Source organism: Sinocyclocheilus anshuiensis, unplaced genomic scaffold (assembly GCF_001515605.1).
Source record: "Sinocyclocheilus anshuiensis isolate Anshui unplaced genomic scaffold, SAMN03320099.WGS_v1.1 scaffold274, whole genome shotgun sequence".
NCBI lineage: Eukaryota > Metazoa > Chordata > Actinopteri > Cypriniformes > Cyprinidae > Sinocyclocheilus > Sinocyclocheilus anshuiensis.
The window spans coordinates 666582-686256 of NW_015547698.1; the positions used below are offsets into that span (position 1 = coordinate 666582).

At 36.2% G+C, this 19675-nt stretch overlaps 2 protein-coding genes and 1 pseudogene across 2 annotated transcripts in view; 2 read left to right on the plus strand and 1 right to left on the minus strand.

Moving 5' to 3' along the window:
* Nucleotides 1-1167: 1167 nt before the first annotated feature.
* Nucleotides 1168-7981, minus strand: LOC107703682 (uncharacterized; annotated as a pseudogene).
* A 7670-nt stretch (nucleotides 7982-15651) lies between these two features.
* Nucleotides 15652-17302, plus strand: LOC107703765 (claudin-9-like). Its single transcript, XM_016506491.1, has one exon. The coding sequence runs from the start codon at nucleotides 15676-15678 to the stop codon at nucleotides 16327-16329; it is 654 nt and encodes a 217-aa protein (XP_016361977.1). The 5' UTR covers nucleotides 15652-15675; the 3' UTR covers nucleotides 16330-17302.
* Nucleotides 17303-18392: 1090 nt separating this feature from the next.
* LOC107703777 (mitochondrial dicarboxylate carrier) overlaps nucleotides 18393-19675 on the plus strand; it is a 9782-nt gene continuing 8499 nt past the window's right edge. Inside the window, 1 exon segment of the mRNA XM_074187068.1 lies at nucleotides 18393-18730. Coding sequence (XP_074043169.1) covers nucleotides 18641-18730 — 90 coding nt within the window. The 5' untranslated portion in view covers nucleotides 18393-18640.

The following is a 19675-nucleotide window of genomic DNA, read 5'->3' on the forward strand; positions in this document are numbered from 1 at the left end:
AAGAGAAAGAAAAATCAGTCATTACCGCCCATTGGCTGAATATTTGACACCTGCCAGTATAAAGAACATGCCAAAGTATGTTTTTGGTCGAGGCCTCTTGAGTATGTGCAGTCTCTTACCTCAGAAGTTAACTAGAGTAAGGTTTGCTCAGTGTTTGAATAGAGTAACACAGAAAACCATAGTCTGCAATATATATATATAAATATATATATATGTCATCCCTTATGCGCGGGACCCGGTGTGTGTGTGTGTGTGTGTAAAAGAACTGCTTGGATAGTCATGAAAATATCTCTTTTTGCCTTCCATTGAGGAAAGAAACTCAAACAGGTTTAGAAAATATGAAGTTAAGTAAATGACCTTCGTTTTTGCAGAAAGTCATTTTTTAATCTTAGTAAAGCTAAAGCCCAAGAAGGAAAGTGAGGACATTTATAACATTTTTCAGTTAACCTCAAGATGTATATATCTTATGTTATGCTTTCATACAATACATGCTGAATGCATAATTAATTTAATGAAAATCAATTTGATCACATTACAATACTCAAAATATAATTAATAAATACTATTATTTTAATGCAAAGAGAACAACGTGCCACATATTTAAACTATCAAGTCACAAGTGACTGCGTAAGACTGAGCCTCAAATCTACTGTGCACCACATTCACTTAACACTTTCTTACTGGAACATGATCTAATATATTCTGTTTTTATTTTCTTGTTGATACCATTTATACTAGTTTTTTGTAAATCCTCTGAAGACTGTTAGGTTGTAAATCCACACTTCTCATCATGTTGTCTGTTAATGCTCCACCGGCAAATGCTTCTCCTGTAAGAATGAAACGACAAGTGGACGCATGAAGTGCATTAGATGCAGCGGCATGTGTTCAGTATTTTCCAGCTGACGAATATCACATGAATTGTATTTCTGGTAAGTGAGCAGAATATGTGATCATTCAAGTCTGGCTGGCTAGTGAAGTCATGGCTTTTTTGTTTTATTTTTAAACATGAATTCATCAATTCATTATATCAGTCATATTGTATCAGTTTACATTTTTTAAGAGCATGGCAAAGAAAAAGAAGCCATTCACCTCATAAGAAGTCAGTGTAGCATTAGAATGATTATGAAACTGATATTTCAATGAAAAACAATTGCTTTAAGAGAAACTCTATTTCTTGCTCATCCCCCCCATTAAAGCTGCAGGTATTGATGCTCCACTAGTAACAGATTTCAGTGCTGCATTTCCAGCAGCTACTGCTCCTGCCATTACAGCTTCAGATAGTGACTCTCCTTTAACAACAGAGGTCAGAGCTGCGCCTCCTGCAGCTGCTGCTCCTGAGATTAAAACTGGACCAAGTGTCCCTCCACCAACTACAACTGCTGCTCCTGCACCCACTACCACACCTGTTCCCATTAAGACCACCTTATTCGCCAGCCTACTTCTTTCCTCTGTCCTTATCTTTTCCTCCTCTTCTAACTTCTGTCTCTCCTCTTCTTCTCTCTTCCTCTTCTCTTCTTCCCAGATTTGTATCTGAGCTTCCTGGTACATCTCATTTGTGTAATGCTCTCCTCCGTTCTCCTCCACCATTCTGTCGATCTTCTCCAGCAGATCAGTGACCTGTGATCGATTGTCTTCCTTTGTGTTATTGAACACATGATAACCTCCTTTACACTGCAGCTCTCGAATCTGCTTGTTTTTGGTCAGAAACTCCTCTATGGATGTTTTTAACTGATCTCCTCTAGTGAACAGAATGATGGTGTAACGTGCAGCTTCTTCTCCAAAGTTCTTCTGAATCCATTTCACTGTGGTTTTCTCTTCATCTGTGAATCTGACGTCTAGTCTGATGACCAGCAGAAACGCATGAGGACCAGGAACAGACATTTCTACACACGTCACTAATTCATTCTTCAGTTGTTCTTCGCTGATTGATGTATCAAACAGTCCTGGAGTGTCTATCACTGAGATGATTCGACCTTCTACTGTCTGCTGATGCTGTTGGCATTTCACGGTCACAGATTCAGTAGAAAATTCTTCTTTAAATGTTTTCTGTCCCAGGATGGTGTTTCCTGTTGTGCTCTTTCCAGCTCCAGTTTTACCCACCATCACGATCCTGAGATCTGTGCACTCACCAGGTATTGTATGTCTGCTCTGAATGCACTCTGAGACTGAGGCCCAGACAGTTATAGAGCAGAAAAAAATAAGACAATAATTTAATTTTTTCAGAAGTGTGTCATGATATTTGGGAAAAGTGTGATAAAACTGTTCTCACCTGCTTGGGTTGGATGTTGTTCTGTCTCTGTCTGTTGTTTCTTCTGGTCGAATTTTCTTGTTCTGCTCATTGTCCAGTATTCTTCTGGTTTCTGGACTGTATTTGTTTCTCCCTTGTGTTCAAAGCAGTTTCTCAGTGATTTTGCTGATGGTTTGACAACCTCTTCTTCATCATTTCTGTTTTCTTGTGGATCTCTAGAGTGTCTGTCTACATATAATTCAGTTCTCTCAATTTTTGTCACATGAGCAATAAAATCGTTCTTTTTAGTCACAAGATTTGTTGTGCCCTTTTCCTTTACAGTGTGCATGTGAATCGTCTCCCGCACTATTTGTATCTGCTCTTGTTTCGTCTCTTGAACTTTTCTTTCTTTCTCTTGTTTCATCTTTCCTTTTCTGCACTTTAGTGGAACTCTTAAATAAATGTCAACCTGTTTTCTTGTGGATCTCTAGAGTGTCTGTCTACATATAATTCAGTTCTCTCAATTTTTGTCACATGAGAAATAAAATCGTTCTTTTTAGTCACAAGATTTGTTGTGCCCTTTTCCTTTACAGTGTGCATGTGAATCGTCTCCCGCACTATTTGTATCTGCTCTTGTTTCGTCTCTTGAACTTTTCTTTCTTTCTCTTGTTTCATCTTTCCTTTTCTGCACTTTAGTGGAACTCTTAAATAAATGTCAATGTCGTAATGTTGGCCATCATTCTGTTTGATGATTTCATCAATCCTCTCTATAAGTTTTGTGATGTGAGTTGGAATAATGTCATTTTTACTGTTGAATGCATGATATTGTCCTCTGCAGTGACTGACTAGCTCCTGAAACCTTCTACTATCCATGAGGAGCTTCCATTGTCTATTTGGAATTTTTTTCTCTTCCAACAAAGAGCACCATGGTGAACTTCAAAGCTTCCTCTCCAAAGTTCTCCTGAATTTGCTCCACGAGGTTCCTCTGCTCCTCTCTGAAGGTCTCCAGGTTGATGACGAGCAGGAACACGTGAGGACCAGGATAACAGAGGTACATACTCTTCATCATTTCATTATTCATCTCTTCATCAGTCAGTTGAGTGTTGAAGAATCCTGGCGTGTCAATGATGGAGATGTTTCTGTCTTCTACTCTTCCTGTCTGTTTCTCACTCTCTCGGGTTCTGCTCTCTTTAAACACCTCTCGACCCAGTATTGCATTTGCTGTTGAACTTTTTCCAGCTCCAGAGACTCCCAGCAGCACAATCCTCAGCTCCTGTGAATCACCTGCAGGCAAACAGATCATGTCATTAAGCTGGAGCTCTAGATGCTTTTTATTCCCAGGTATTTCTTTGTAATTTAACCAGAGACATTTATTCACTCATGTGTTGTCTCAATGTTCATACAGAAGGGACGGCTAAACTAAAACTAATTAACTACCTAAATAAATAAACTCAACTGTCTTGATAACTAGCTAAAACTAACAAGCTAATTAACTATGCGTCCAAAGAACTAGTTTAACTATCCAACCAATTGACTAGCTAAATAGTTAACTAGCCAGCTACCTAACTAACTAAAACCAACTAATTGCTTGTTAACTAAGTAAGTAAGAAAGTAACAAGTAATTAGTTTAGTTTTAAAGGTCATGTATCAGACCAAAGGTGAAACAATTATGTCTCAAGTAGAAAAAAGAAATTCACATACAAATGTGGGAAAAACAAGTTAGTCCAACCAACTAACTAGTTAACTATCCAAACCAACTGACTAGGCAGCTAGTTAACTAGCCAACCAACTAACTAGCTGGCTAAACTGAAACTAACAAAGTAACTTGTTAACTAGCTAAAACTAATTAACTAGCTATGTAACTATCCAAACAACTAGCCAACTAGTTGACTAGCCAACTGCTGGCTGTATTAACTGTATCACTTTATTACTTGAAGCATTTCGGTAACACTTTAGATTACAGCCCGCAATGTACCGCGTAATTACTAGGGCTGGACCAGAATATTTGATTATTCGTTCGGTGGGTTGGCATTCGATTTTCAATTTAGAGATTAGAATATTCTTTTTTTTTTTTTCTCGAACACCTGGTATGCCCCGCGAAACGGTTCTCATTTGTGCTTGAATATGAATCGCACATGAGTGAATGTCATGAACCTCATGATTCAGTTCATCTGGAAGAGAAGACAAAAATGCTGATGACCTCAGCTGTGTGGGAGCACTTTAAATTGAGTGAGGACAAGACAAAGGCAGTGTGCCAGATATGTGATTTGAAACTGGCCTACCACAACAGCACATCAAGTTTGAAAAATCACCTGAGTTCTGTAAGTAGTACACCTATAGTATATTGTTGGTGTAAAAAAACGAGCTGTTGCTGAATTTTACACATGCTAAAACGTGCACTTAATTTGCTTGGAAAATACTTGCGAGTACGGCAGTCACAAAAAAACGTACAGTAGCCCAGCCTAATCATAATTTGTCTATAGGTACATCCCCAGTTACCTTGTTCTATTTAGCCTATTACAGTTTGTTTTATTCTAGGCAACACATCCGCCACGCAGTCGATTGGATGAACGGTTCTCGACATAATAAAAATACAAACAGACAGACAAGACACACACACAGAGATTCCTGCCTTTATTAGAGAGAAGAATATGTTCAGCCCCCTCCCTCCGAAGCTTCGAATATTCAGTGTTGATTACTACCGAAGCGTTGAAGCTCAAAAAATGGTATTCAGAGCAGCCCTAGTAATTACACAGAATGTACAGCGTACCTATTTGTAACTATAGAGTACCTCCACAGTACTGTAGTATACTGTAGTAGGCTATAATTTAGTAATAAAAATTATAGTATATAATATAATTATATAATTAGTATATATAGACTGAAGAAAGAAAGACATGAACATAGAGACTATTTTTATAAATTTACTCTGTTTGTGGGTAGGGCACTCTTTTAAATTCAGGTATGCCAATTCTGTAAAAATGCAAAATATGCAACAGGGCTGAAGAGCTTTTAACCACAGTTTTTGTAGCACAATCATGGCTGTTTTGTGGTACCCATGGTTTAACTATAGTAACAATGTTTATTTTTTTTAAACTATGGTGTAAACATGTTTAATTTCCGTACGGTACAGGTATACCCAGGGGTTAAGGTGAGTTGGAGCCCATCAGAGTGGAGTTGACCGTCACCTACTGACTGTTGCATATTCTCTATTTTGTTTTACTTGTAAGTTCTTGTTTGTTCTTTTCCAGTTACCTGTGTAAGTTTTGTAGTCCTTTGTTATTTTATTATTTATTGCTTTACCGTATCACATTGTTGGCAACGCTTACAGATTTGCCTTGAAACATTGCTGTGACACAGTCCTCACAGAAGTCCTTATTTTTTTATATATTTGGTTAAATATAAGCTTTATGAAAGACTTCTTTACATTATGCAAACTTGACATGTATTAACAGTTTTTTTTTTTGCAATGTATTTTTCTCTAATTGTGATCACAGGTGAAAACTGCATCAGAGGGGGAGGACTTTTCTGCTCCCTCATATACTGCAGGGACAACTTTGCATATGCAAAAGATCTCCAGAAATGTGTTGACTCCTGCCAACTGCTGAAAGGAAAATTTGACAGTATGCCTATTAAAAATACCAAAATATGAACAGGGCACAGTCATGGCTGTTTTGTGGTACCCATGGTTTAACTATAGTTGCATATTCTCTATTTTGTTTTACTATTAAGTTATTGTTTGTTATTTTCCAGTTACCCGTGTAAGTTTTGTAGTCCTTTGTTATTTTATTATTTATTGCTTTACCATATCACAGTGTTGGCAACTCTTACAGATTTGCCTTGAAACATTGCTGTGACACAGAGTCCTCACAGAAGTCCTTATTTTTTATATTCGGTTAAATATAAGCGTGGTGCAACACTTCTTTACATTATGCAAACTTGACGTGTATTTTTTTTTGCAATGTATTTTTTTCTAGGTTACCCGTGTAAGTTTTGTAGTCCTTTGTTATTTTATTATTTATTGCTTGTTTACCCTATCTCAGTGTTGGCAACTCCTACAGATTTGCCTTGAAACATTGCTGTGACACAGAGTTCTCACAGAAGTCCTTATTTTTTTTATATTTGGTTAAATATAAGCTTTGTGCAACACTTCTTTACATCATGCAAACTTGACATGTATTAACAGTTTTTTTGCAATGTATTTTTCTCTAATTGTGATCACAGGTGAAAACTGCATCAGAGGGGGAGGACTTTTCTGCTCCCTCATATACTGCAGGGACAACTTTGCATATGCAAAAGATCTCCAGAAATGTGTTGACTCCTGCCAACTGCTGAAAGGAAAATTTGACAGTATGCCTATTAAAAATACATTTAGAACATGATTTGTTTTGTGTGTGTGTGTGTGTGTGTGTGTGTGTGTGTAAATTTAGAACATGATTTGTTTGTGTGTGTGTGTGTTTTTACTGTTCTTTTTATTTTGTATAAGTGGTTGCAAATTAGTTTGTTTTTTTGTGCATTCTGTTCTTGGAAAAGATCTGTTAAAATTTTGTTAAATAATAAGAATATTTACTTGTTAACTTAAGGTCTTTGGACCTTGCACTTAGAGTTAATTGTTAATAACTTTGAAACATATCTATTGTAGCATAACTAAAATGTTGTAGTACATTTTATTCTACTTGCCTCAAACCACATATGGAAGCTTAAGTGCACCAACTACTCTACAGCTATAAAAAAAAAATATCAATTATGCAGTAGATATGCATGTGTTGTGTATTATGATGTTATATGTATATGTTATATCCTGGGAGCAGCTGGAAACAGGTAATCTAGTTTTCCACTGTATTGCACCTCGACGGTACAATGCTGCTGACGGACTCGCTGCTGAGATGACCATATGCAATGCTCTTTCATCAGGTAAATTTTCATATGGAAATGTCTAAACCAAATGATAGCAGAAACTCGTTACATAATTTCCCCATACTTTATAATCTCGATGATCCCACATACAGAAACACTAGTAAATGCTACATAGTAAATATATTCTTAAGTAAACTGTGGTAAGATTTTATAAAGACTATGGTGGTTTTTAACTTTACTATAATTACTAAATTATAATCTGTAATAAACTGTAATCTAAAGCGTTACCAACAGCAATATAATACACCAATACATCAATAGCGTCACTTCTAAATAGATTATATAATGGATTGTTCTTTATAGCTTTTCAGGTTAGTTAACATTGTGAGAACTGGCGTGTGAATACAGATAGTGTGCATGACGGTAAAATACCATTTGACCAGCTGTGTCACATTCCTTTTTTTTAACCATGGCTGTTCAACTTGACACAGAATACAGATGACATAACCTCACTATTATTTTGACAACATCATACTGTATATTAAACATGATACTCTGGACTTGTATACTATATTTTATAAAAGGTATTAAGAGACATTCACATTCTAAATGTACTCAATGTAGAATTGAAGGTTGTAACATGGCCACTCAATACTACTGAAGATTATCTTCATTATTTACATTCTGATTTGCTTAGTGCTGTCAACTACCAGAAGCAGAAAGCACAGTATAAAATTAATTAAAAGCACAGTATGGTATCTAATTGTATTCTGTGAGTATCACATTAGGTTACTTAATTTAGACTGACCTTTATATGCTGATGCCATTATGTCTCTTGTCGTTTGTTTTTGTCATTCAAAGTCTCTGTATTTGTCTGTGTGAACCTGGAACAAGAAATGTGTCTACACTTCCTCATCCTCTAAAACAAATGCCAGCGTCACCCGTTGTGACACCTGAAAGTAAAACTTGCAGAACTACTGTATGTTTTTTTTTTTTTGTCCGTGACCTACCTATGTTTACTTAGACTTCTTAGATTTACTTTCTGATTTCTGCTTAGTGCAGTCAACTACCAGAAGCAGAAGCACAGTACATAATTCATTTCTCTGTATGATATTAAACTACCTGTAATCTGTGAGTATTACATTAGACTGACCTTTATATGCTGATGCCATTATGTTGCAGTTTCACTTTGTCGTTCACAGTCCATCCATCTTTGTCTGTGTGAAACTAACACAAGAAGTGTGTCTACATTGACTCCAAACATAATCCAAACAATGTCTGACAGCCCAGTGGCTGCATTCTGACACCTGAAAGTAAAGAACATACAGAACTGTATGTTTTTTTTTGTCCGTGGCCTACCAATGTTTGCTCGGTCCTTTGGTCTAATTGTCTGTCAGTGCTTTGTCAGATTAGTCCGTTTCAAAGGTCATGTATCAGACCAAAGGTGGAATAATTATGTATCTCCCAAAAACAGGTAGAAATACATATACAAATGTGGAGAAAAACAAATGAAATATATAAACACTTTTAAAGAAACAAAATCATTGTAATTCAAAGTTGCTTGTGTTTTGAAATAATATAACGTAAAACTTCAAAGATAAGATGTATTTTCTCTTATTTAACCCTTTTACAAGTAAGTTTAAAATATTCTAGCTGACCTAGTTCAAATAGATGAGCAGTCAACACCAATACAATACACCAAAACATCAATAATGTGAATAGATTTAATAATGGATGCTTATTTGTAGCTTTTCAGGTCAGTTAACTTTGTGAGAACTGATGTATGAACACATACTGTAACAAAACAGCACACATACTGCACATACTGTAACAAAATATATCCTGTTTTCTTTCTCTCTTTTATATTCTCTTTTTATTTTTTTGTTGGTACCATTTGTACTAGTTTTTTAAAAATCCTCTGAGGCAGGCACGTGCACACATAGACATCAAAGGGGGCTTGAGCACCTGCCTTTTTTCATCCTCGAGAGAAAGTGCCCTTTTTTCTGGGGAGTTTTTTTTATTATTATTATTATTTTTTTTTTAATAAATGAATATATGTATAAATGTGTGTGCGTGTTTCTGTTTGCGCACAGCTTTGCCTGTCAAACAAATAAAAAATCTAAATATCAGGTCGGGACAGGTCAGGAAATGTTGGGACTAGAGTTCCGATGCCTTTCTTTCCCCCGCGCAGGCGCGCAGCACAGCAGTGTAGCACACATGATCAGCACATCACAGTCAAAGACAGTCAGAGAGCCGCAGAAGAGAAGCCCTCCCTCCCTTTCCAGTTGTGTTTGTCAGTCATGCTGTGGAGGTGAGTGGTGATGAACAAAAGACTACACTACCTGTGCCTCGAATTTACAGCTAATTATCCAAAAGGCAAATAAAGTTAATTTGCTAACATCCATGACTCATGAGAGCTACCATGTAAGTTAGCTAAAGTTTAGGCAATATGAAGTCTAGTATACGTTACACCAGTGCGCTTTCTTTCACTGCATGATTCAGTTTATTAAAATGCATTTAGAATGATCACAGAATTCAAGATATGGGGGCATATATTTGTATAATTTCATATAGTTAATCAGTATCACGCGAAGACTGACGTTTTTTCCAAAAAGCAGCATGATTACAAATGTGATATTGATTTTATACAGCAGTTCAATTTAAATTTAATATTAAAATAATTTAATATTAAGACACTTACGTTTTAGACACAATATTGACTGTTTTTGCTCTATTTCGCCAACAAATATAAATCCAATTTGAATCTCTGAGCAACATGATGCTGTTTTGTTCCTGAATGAATCGACCGTTTAAATGATTCGGATCAGTCGCAATGACTTATTAACAGTGACTTGCGGCCACCTACTGGCAGATTTAATTTAATTATATAATAATTAAATTTTTTAGTAATTTCAAATATCAGTGTTGAACGTTTTATGTTTAAAATATCAAAACTGTATTAATGCATTTGTAACTGCAGGCTAAATGCATTCATGTCCTGAATTAAACAGTGTGTAAATGCATCTAAATGCCCCTTCTTAAAGCAGCTTCTGTGTCTTCTCTGCATTGCAAAGATTAATTTTGTCAATACTGATTTCATTTGCTTGGTAACATCCCAAATGACTTATTATTCTAATTGATTGATTCAATTTAAGAATTTGACTGAAAAGATGATGCACACTTTTAGAAAAAAAGGGCTTTATAAAGGTAAAAATGCCCATAAAAGATAAAAAAAATATGCAGCATATCAAAAACTTTAGGAGTCAGCTGTCCACGGTAAGATACCAGCACAATAATACACTCAGCAAAATATCATCTAATTATCGTTATCGATAAAATCCCAGAAAATATTGAGATATATTTTTTGTCAATATCACACACCTAATATATTTCATGTTTTGTTTAGAAAAAAAAATTCAATATGAAAAGTGCCCTTTTTTCGACTTGAGCCCCTGCCCCTCAAAATGTCTGTGCACGTCCCTGCTCTGAGGGCTGTTAGGTTGTAAATCCACACTTCTCATCATGTTGTCAGAGCTGATAATGCTCCCAGTGCAAATGGTCTGAATGTGATTGTCAGTCATGAATTCAGCCAAATGTTTTCTGTTTACATTTTTCATTATTTAAAGGGGTCATATGATGCTTTTTTAAAGATCATTATTTTGTGTATTTGGTGTAACAGAATATTTGATAAAGAATATCTCTTTGGGTTTGTGACTTTAGTCTTTGCAACTTCAGGGATCTTATCTATGCACAATCAGCTTGTAACACTCCAAAGAGAAAGGAAAACTTGAAATCGCATCATATGACCCCTTTAAAAAGAAACAGCGTGGCATAGAAAAAGAAGCCATTCACCTCATAAGAAGTCAGTGTAGCATTAGAATGATTATGAAACTGATATCTGAAGGAAAAACAGTTGCTTTAACTGAAACTTGATTTCTTGCTCCTCCCTCCCATTAAAGCTGCAGGTATCGATGCTCCACTAGTAACAGATTTCAGTGCTGCATTTCCAGCAGCTACTGCTCCTGCCATTACAGCTTCAGATAGTGTCTCTCCTTTAACAACAGAGGTCAGAGCTGCGCCTCCACCAGCAGCACAATCCTCAGATCCTGTGAATCACCTGTGAAACAGTTCATGTCATTAGCTGGAGCTCTAGATGCTTTTGTGATTCTAAACATGCCTTCTTTTCATCCCCAGAATTTTTTTCTATTTCATTTTAAATGAAATCATTTAGTAAAAATCAATTAGTTCAGTTAGAAAATGTACGTCTGCGTGACAAAACTAGCCCAATGGCCAGTCAAAAACAGCTCAAAGTAGTGAAATTACCATATCCTAAATATCAAAACTCAAAATATGTAATTTCCATAACTAAAATACACATCCCTTATGGAAATTAACCATGGTTTTACTTTTACTATAGATAAAACAGAAAAACATGGTTACTATGGTTAAACCATGCACTCTAAAAATGCTGGGATAAAAACTACCTAGTGCTGAGTGAAATATGGACAAATGATTGGTTGTTTTGATCTAGGTCTTGGGTTAAATGTTTAGTTTTTTTTTTTATGTTTAGTTAGTTTTACTTAAGTCAACTATTGCTTAAAAATGACTATATTTCTTGCTTAAAAGGAACCCAACATAGGTTAGAAATTAACATTTATTAATATGTTCAATAAATGAATTGAGTTGAATAATTAATAATTAAATAATTAACTTTAAAAAAAAATGCTTATTAATAAATGTTCACATTTTGATTGCTGCAGATGCCTCTAGTAATTATGTGTCTGATTTTTAATTTACAACCTATTTTGGGTTTATTTTAAGCCAGCCATATAGTAATTTTTTAAACAATAGTTGAGTTAAATAAAACTACCCAGAAGGTCGTGTTGAACATTTAAACCAACCGCTGGGGTAAAACAACCCAATCGTGAAGAAAAAAAAAACAACAACAACAGATTTGGCAACCCTGCATCCAACACCAGCTGACAGCTGCAGGAGTCAGATTTCACGGACACAGCTGGAGTGTAAGGAGAGATGACTGACAAGACCAAGCTGGAGGATTTGCTGCTCAACAGATCCTGAGCTTATTGACAAATATCTTGTGAAATGTGACCCTGGACCACAAAACCACTCATAAGTAGCATGGGTTTTGTAGCACTAGCCAAAAATACATTGTATGGGTCAAAATTATCAATTTTTCTTTTATGCCAAAAATCATTAGGATATTAAGTAAAGATCATGTTCCATGAAGTTATTTTGTAAATTTCCTACCGTAAATATATCAAAAATGTATTATCATTAGTAATATGCATTGCTAAGAACTTCATTTGGACAACTTTAAAGATGATTTTCTCAATATTTAGATTTTTTTTACACCCTCAGATTCCAGATTTTCAAATAGTTGTATCTCGGCCAGATATTGTCCAATCCTAACAAACCATACATCGATGGAAAGCGTATTTATTCAGCTTTCAGATAATGTATAAGTCTCAATTTAAAATAAAAAAATACCCTTATGACTGGTTTTGTGGTCCAGGGTCACAAATGTGCTCCCTTTACTCAGAGCACGTGCTTAAATCGAAAGTGAACAGCGAGCGCTCATTCAAAAGTGATGTCAATACCCAGCATATTGATGCACCCTCCCTGATGCACAACAATCATATACAATATTACAATATTTGCGGTCCAGGCGGGAGTGGAACACCCAAGTGGTGGGATTGGGCAGTAATGGTCAACAATTCAGGTCGCTGTGATTTTGCCAAGTAAGACATGATCCTGGATCAAAATAACTGTGCAAAAATAACCAAATCCCTACACATAAACATAACCCTACCCATAATTTATTCATAATTTATTATTAAGGATGCTGATCCAGGAACATGTTGTACTTGGTGAAATCACATTCACCAAAAATTCAGCAGGAGTGGGATTTAGAAAACAGTCCCTCACAGGGCTTTACTGTCAACTACCAGAAACAAAAAGCACAGTTTATAATTCATTTCTCGGTATGGTATTAAACTAGCTGTATTCTGTGAGTATCACATTAGGTTATTTAATTTAGACTTACCTTTAGGCCTATGTGTTGATGACATTATATCCATGCAGTTTTGTTTTGTAGTTCAGAGTCTCCTGTCTTTGTCTGTTTGAAGCTGACACAGGAAGTGTGAGTAGCATATACACTTCCTCACAGTTTAAAAAAATAAATTAATTAAAGGGGTCATATGATGCGATTTCATTTTTTCCTTTCTCTTTGGAGTGTTACAAGCTCTTGGTGCATAAAGAAGATCTGTAAAGTTGCAAAGACTAAAGTCTGCCGTCATGTCGTGGAGACGCTGTGTGTTTCGTTGTGAAAGCGAAACTACTTTGTTTGGTCTTCCAAAAGAGGACACGACTAGAAATCAGTGGTTAAGTTGTATTTACAACACTGTTCCAGAACACTTCAACCCAAATATTCAGATGTGTGCAGCACATTTTATGGAGGATGAGGACTGTTTCCTGAAGCAATAGCCTACACTGCGTCATACTAAAATAATGTGTTTTTTAAACCTTAAATCGCATAAACACATTGCATTACACCAAATACACAAAATAATGTTCTTTTTAGCAGCATTATATGACCCCCTTTAAAATCGGCCAGCCTCTCCCATTGGCTGCATGTAACACCAGAAAGTAAATAACTTGCAGAACTGTATGTTTTTGTCTGTGGCCTACCTATGTTTATTTAGTCTTGTCCATTTATGTGTCATATTAGTACACATAAAAATGTGGGGAAAAAGTAAAATCCATAAAATAATTTAAAGAAACAAAATAATGGAAATGTTAGTTGCTTGTGTCCAACCCTGCAAAATACTAGATCATTAACTTTAGAGATAAGAGGTATTTTTCTTTTCAATCAATATTTGAAATTGTAATTTGTAACTGTAAATTTATTTCTTACAGCTGTGTGTGTGTGTGTGTGTGTGTTTGTGTGTGTGTGTGTGTGTGTGCCAGCAACAAACTTTTTTGGGGTTACAAGTGAATAGTGACACATTGGCAGGAAAATAATTAGTATTGATAATCAAAATAATGGCAAGTAGCATGTAAATGTGATTGAAAAAGGTCACATAAACAACTTTTTACAGTTTGTTTTTACAATGATAATAGTTTTGAATTTGCTGAATTGTCTCTATGACTCCATACTGCCACCTACTGCTTTGGTGTAAACAGAAAAACATATGTCTGTCTATTAGTTGCAATGTGGCTTTCTAATGAATATACAGTATACTGTATGTATTTGTAGTGTGCGTGTATATGTTTGCATGATTCTCTCTCTCTATCTCTCTCTCTCTCTCTCTCTCTGTCTGTGTGTGTGTGTGTGTGTTATGAGATGATATTGTCTGGCGCTCAGATGCTGATTTACTCCCACATGTGAGAACAAAGAGAGTGTTTCTACAGCACAGATGAGAGTCCAACAACAGCACAACACTCACACAGACGCTCCTCAGACACTGTAAGTACTGAAGAAGCTTCATCTTGCAAAATCATGTCTTTGAATTATACCTCTGAAATGTTTTTTTTTTTTTTTATAAGGTTGCTGTTAATTTTAGTAATATAGTTTATACAGAATGCTTGTGTTTCTTAAAAGGTGAAAAGATGTTGGTAATACTTATTAATTAATACTTAAAGATTAATTTGTTAACATTAGCTATTAAAATGTTGTTAACAATTAAAAATACTTCTAAAGCATTATTAATCTTAGTTAATGGTAATTTCATTATTTACTAGTACATTCTGAAAATAAAAAGTTGTATCTATTAATACTATTTAATGTAACATGAATTAACAATGAAGTTTTATTTTATTAACTAACATTAACAAATGTTACATAAACATTGTAAGAAATTAATTATTGATAGTTAATGCATTAACTAGTGTTAACTAATGGAACTTTAAGTGTTACTGAACAGTAGTAGTTTACTTAAGCAGTTAAGCAGTTTTACTTAACCGTGATAGTGAAATTCATCATTTTCAAATGCTGTAATAATGTTAGTGGCTATGATGTTTGTAATTAATATAAATAATCACCCTAGTTAATACTAATTATGCAAAAATCAATAATGCATAATTTTGATTCTATTTATAAAAAGTTTCTCATTTATTACATTACAATATTTACAACAGTAGTGATGTTGGGTAATTTTATTGTTATTATGAAAGTAGTTGTTAACTAAATTGATGCAAAACTTAACAGTTAGGCAATAAACGTATAATCTCGTTTTTATTCATTTCTTTGTAGATCACTATATAAATGTGCATTATATAAATAAAGAAGTATTTCGAAAATAAAATAAATATTTGAAAATGTAAGTGTTTCTGAAATGGCACTGCTGACAGAATTATTGCCATTTTTATTTTTATTTTATTTTATTTTAAAGGGATGATCATAAAACTCTTTTCCAAACCTAATTGTGGATGTAAAAAAAATTAAATGAAATTAAAAAATTTTAAAAAATCAATCAATCAATCAATCAATCAATCAATCAATCAATCAAACCTGTGTTAAAAACTGCCTCTGTCTTCTCCAGAGTGAATAAATCATCGGTTGGCGATTAGTCATGGCAAACACGGGTCTTCAGGTGATGGGTCTGGTCCTGGGCGTCGCAGGCTGGGCGTTCGGGATCCTGGTCTGTGCCGCCCCCTGGTGGCGTGTGTCGGCGTTCGTAGGGGACGAGCTGGTGGTGTCTCAGGTGCTGTGGGAGGGGCTGTGGATGACGTGTCTGTCGCAGTGGGGCCGCCTGCAGTGTAAAGTCTACGACTCCGGCCTCGCCCTCTCAGGCTCCGCCCAGATGTGCCGGGGCCTGAGCGTGCTGTCGCTGCTCCTGTGTCTGCTGGCGCTCCCGCTCAGTGTGACCGGGCTCAAGTGCACACGCTGCCTGGGCGACGCGCACGAGACCAAAGCTCGGCTGGGGCGGGTCGGCGCGGCGCTCTTCCTCGCGGCTGCGTTTTTCTTCCTTTTGCCGGTGTGTTGGACCGCGTATGTCGTGATACGCGATTTCTACGACCCGAACGTCGCCGCGCCACTTAAACGTGAACTCGGACCGGCGCTCTATCTGGGATGGGGCGTGGCCGTGCTGATGCTGGTGGGCGGGGCTTTGATGTATTTAGGCTCCGCCTCCCCTGGAGTTCCAGCCTTGCCTGTTTTCGGAAAAGGCACCAAAGGAAACCCTCCGTCCACAGCAGAGAGCAAACCGGAGAAGGTCTTTGTGTAAGAGAGCGTAAAAGACATCAACCTGGATAAACTGAGTCCGAGTGCTCACCTTTAATTTGCAGAAATGCAGGAATATTATCATTCACTCACTGTCATGTGCAAAAACTGTATGTGGTTATTTTTTCTGTGGAACGCAAAAGGAGAATTTTGCATTATTATAGCTTTTTAATTTGATTTGATTTTAATTGGCTCTTTATTATCCATTCTCATGGACATTTGTATTTGGTCTCCCATAGGTGCTGCATCATAAACATACAGTACAGTTTATTCACAACACACAGAAAGAGTTATAGACGATGTTATGATACTATGACACTTTTAAAATTGAAACTTGACAGCTTGTCTTCATGTGGAAAAGTGCTGTCTGATGCTTTTTCGTCATTTCTACTTTTGAGTGCTAGAATGAAATAACATTGGTTTAGAACAACGTGAAGGTGAATTACATCGTTTTTATTTTTAAAAAGTCCAATTGCATTAAGAAATCTGAATCTATCATACACTGAATCTGAATACATTTCCAAGCCTTTCGCAGCTTATTTTGATTTCTGAAGGATCTTTTATGTGCTATATGAAGGTCAGTAATTAGGTTACTCGGATTTTGTTGTTCTATCACAGCCTCACATGTTGTTTTGTATTTTTCAATTCTCAGTATAATTAATGATTGTATCTCATATGATTTATTTATTGATGTGTTATTGTGCATTATTTGTCTAATAAACATAACAGAATGATGTGTGTTGACTGGACATGCATTGCATGCATGCATTAAGACGTTGGCAGGAATCACACGACACAATAGCAGAACACAGCACAGGGACAATAAACAGAGTGTCCACTGTTGCTCTGATGATGTCACCATGCTGGAGGACTATGAGCTCGTGTCCCACAGAACTCCTTCAGAAGCCCTGCATGCAAACAGACCATCAGAGGAGGAGGGATTCATCAACATCAGTACTTCAGAGACATTAGTGACCCCTGCAGGTATGTTTGTTGGCTCTAAATCAGGTTCATTTGTTACCCCTGGTGGTTTAAGAGGAAAAATGACTAAGAAATGACTATATAGATGATTCAGTCACAGTAGCTGTATTACTGCAAACCCAAGCCTCCAAGATCCCACACTCTCGAAAATAAAGGTACTTTATTGATGTTGAACTTTTCCAGTCCACAAAATGTTATTTATATTATGAGAAAATGGCTATTTGAAGCACTGTTCAGTGAAAGGTTCTTTGGTGAACCAAAAAAAAAAATATTCTTCTATTATGGCATTGACGGTTTGTTAGGATAGCACAATATTTGGCCGAGATACAACTATTTGAAAATCTGGAATCTGAGGGTGCAATATTGAATTTTAAGTCTTTAAAGTTGTCCAAATGAAGATCTTAGCAATGCATATTACTAATCAAAAATTAAGTTTTGATATATTTACGGTAGGAAGAAAAATCGATAATTTTTAATAATAAAAACAAGCATCTCTGATTTTTTTTTACCTTTCAACATTTCTTCACAGATTTTCTCAATCTCTGTTTCTTACGATAATTACAACACTAGCACACGAGTCAGTTAAATATTAAAGATAATTATTAATCATTTACTAGTTTATGGATATCTCATTTCAAAGTTGTTTTGAGGATGGTTTCACCACCTTAAAAGCAAAAAATAGATATAGTGCCATATAGATAATATTAATGGATAATATAAATGAACAAACAGATTATTTTGACACTATATATGTTTATTATACATCATAAATGGACATTATAAAGAGATACTCATTCAGGCAGTTCGATAGGAATATAAGCAGGCTACACTTCTGAAGAACAAACGTTTATTGTCTAACTAAACATGTTTACCCAGCAGCTCAATTGTGTCAGAGCAGTGGCTCTGGAAGTTAAGCAAGAATGAGGAAGTGTTTGGCCTTAAAGTGACAGTGCAGTAATTCCGCGCTCTCTGTCTAGTATCTCAGAGGCTACTGTCTCTTTAAGAGTCCAGAGCTCGTTCTCAATGAACGCCGAGCAGTCAGATGCACGAGTTTCTCTTTTTGTGTGCATTGTGTTGCGTGCGTGACTGGAGGTGGATCAGGCGCACCGGGAGGCCGTGCCAGATTCCGTGCGAGCAATTGGCTGCTCGTGAACTTTGTTTGTCAGCTCGCGCACGCCACGCACTCAGGATGTCTGGCGCTCATCGGAGTCACCGGTAGATTAGCGAGATCATCCACACGCGCAGGTCAGGATAGAGCGCGTCGCGTGCAACGAGACAGACAGACAGTGAGAGTGAGAGAGAGAGAGAGAGAGAGATTAACGGTAACCGGAGAGATGACGGAGAAACGGATGTCGCGCTGGTATTTCGGGGGGATCGCGTCGTGCGGAGCCGCCTGCTGCACGCACCCGCTGGACCTGGTCAAGGTGAGACGCGCGCGGATTCATCCTCATCCTCCTCTTCATCCTCAGCCGCCAGAGCACAGCACATGTGTTTGGGTTTGAGTGAGCAGAATGAAGGAAAAGTTCCGCTTTTGGACAATTCATAGACATGTTACAGGCTGCTCTTTCGCAGTATTACTCTCATGATTAAGTTAGTGAGAGAGCAATATATCGGTCAGACCGATAATTCCGATAACATTCGCTCAATTTAACACTATTAAAATAACAATGCTTCTCCATTTCAAAACCTACTGTCAAACTGTAACGAGTATTTTTTTATGCTAAACAAATTTAATATTAGGCCATTTTAAGAATATCAACATAATAATCCTTGAAATACATGTCTGTTGCAAAATCTACCGACAGCTTATCTGTCCAAATGTGATGAATATTTTGTCAGATAACTTGAATTTGACCATTTTGATCACATCAGCTTAATATTACTTTACAGAAGTGTGTCTGTTCAGAAATCTGCACATGACAGGCTTGGCAAATTGTATTGAATAATTTTTTTGGCCATTCAGCGTAATATTACTTGAAATAAGTGTGTCTGTCCCACATTGTAATGAATATTTTAATGTGATAAATCAGATAAATAGTCTGTCCTTTCCAAAGTGCACTAACAGCCTATTTAAATTATAATGAATATTATACATCCAGGAGTAAAATTATATATTCTGACGTTTTAATATCTGCATGCAAAGCCTTGAAAGAAATTTGCTCCAAAATCTACCACCTTGTCAAATATGTTTTTCAAATATTAGGACATTTTATTTAATGTTGTGTAAAATAAGTGTTCATTTAAAGCAATTTTATGAACATCTAATTTTCCACATTGAATTAGTATGTATTGATATGTTGCCTGTCAGTCATTCTGCACTATATATATATATATATATATATATATATATATATAAATATATATATAAA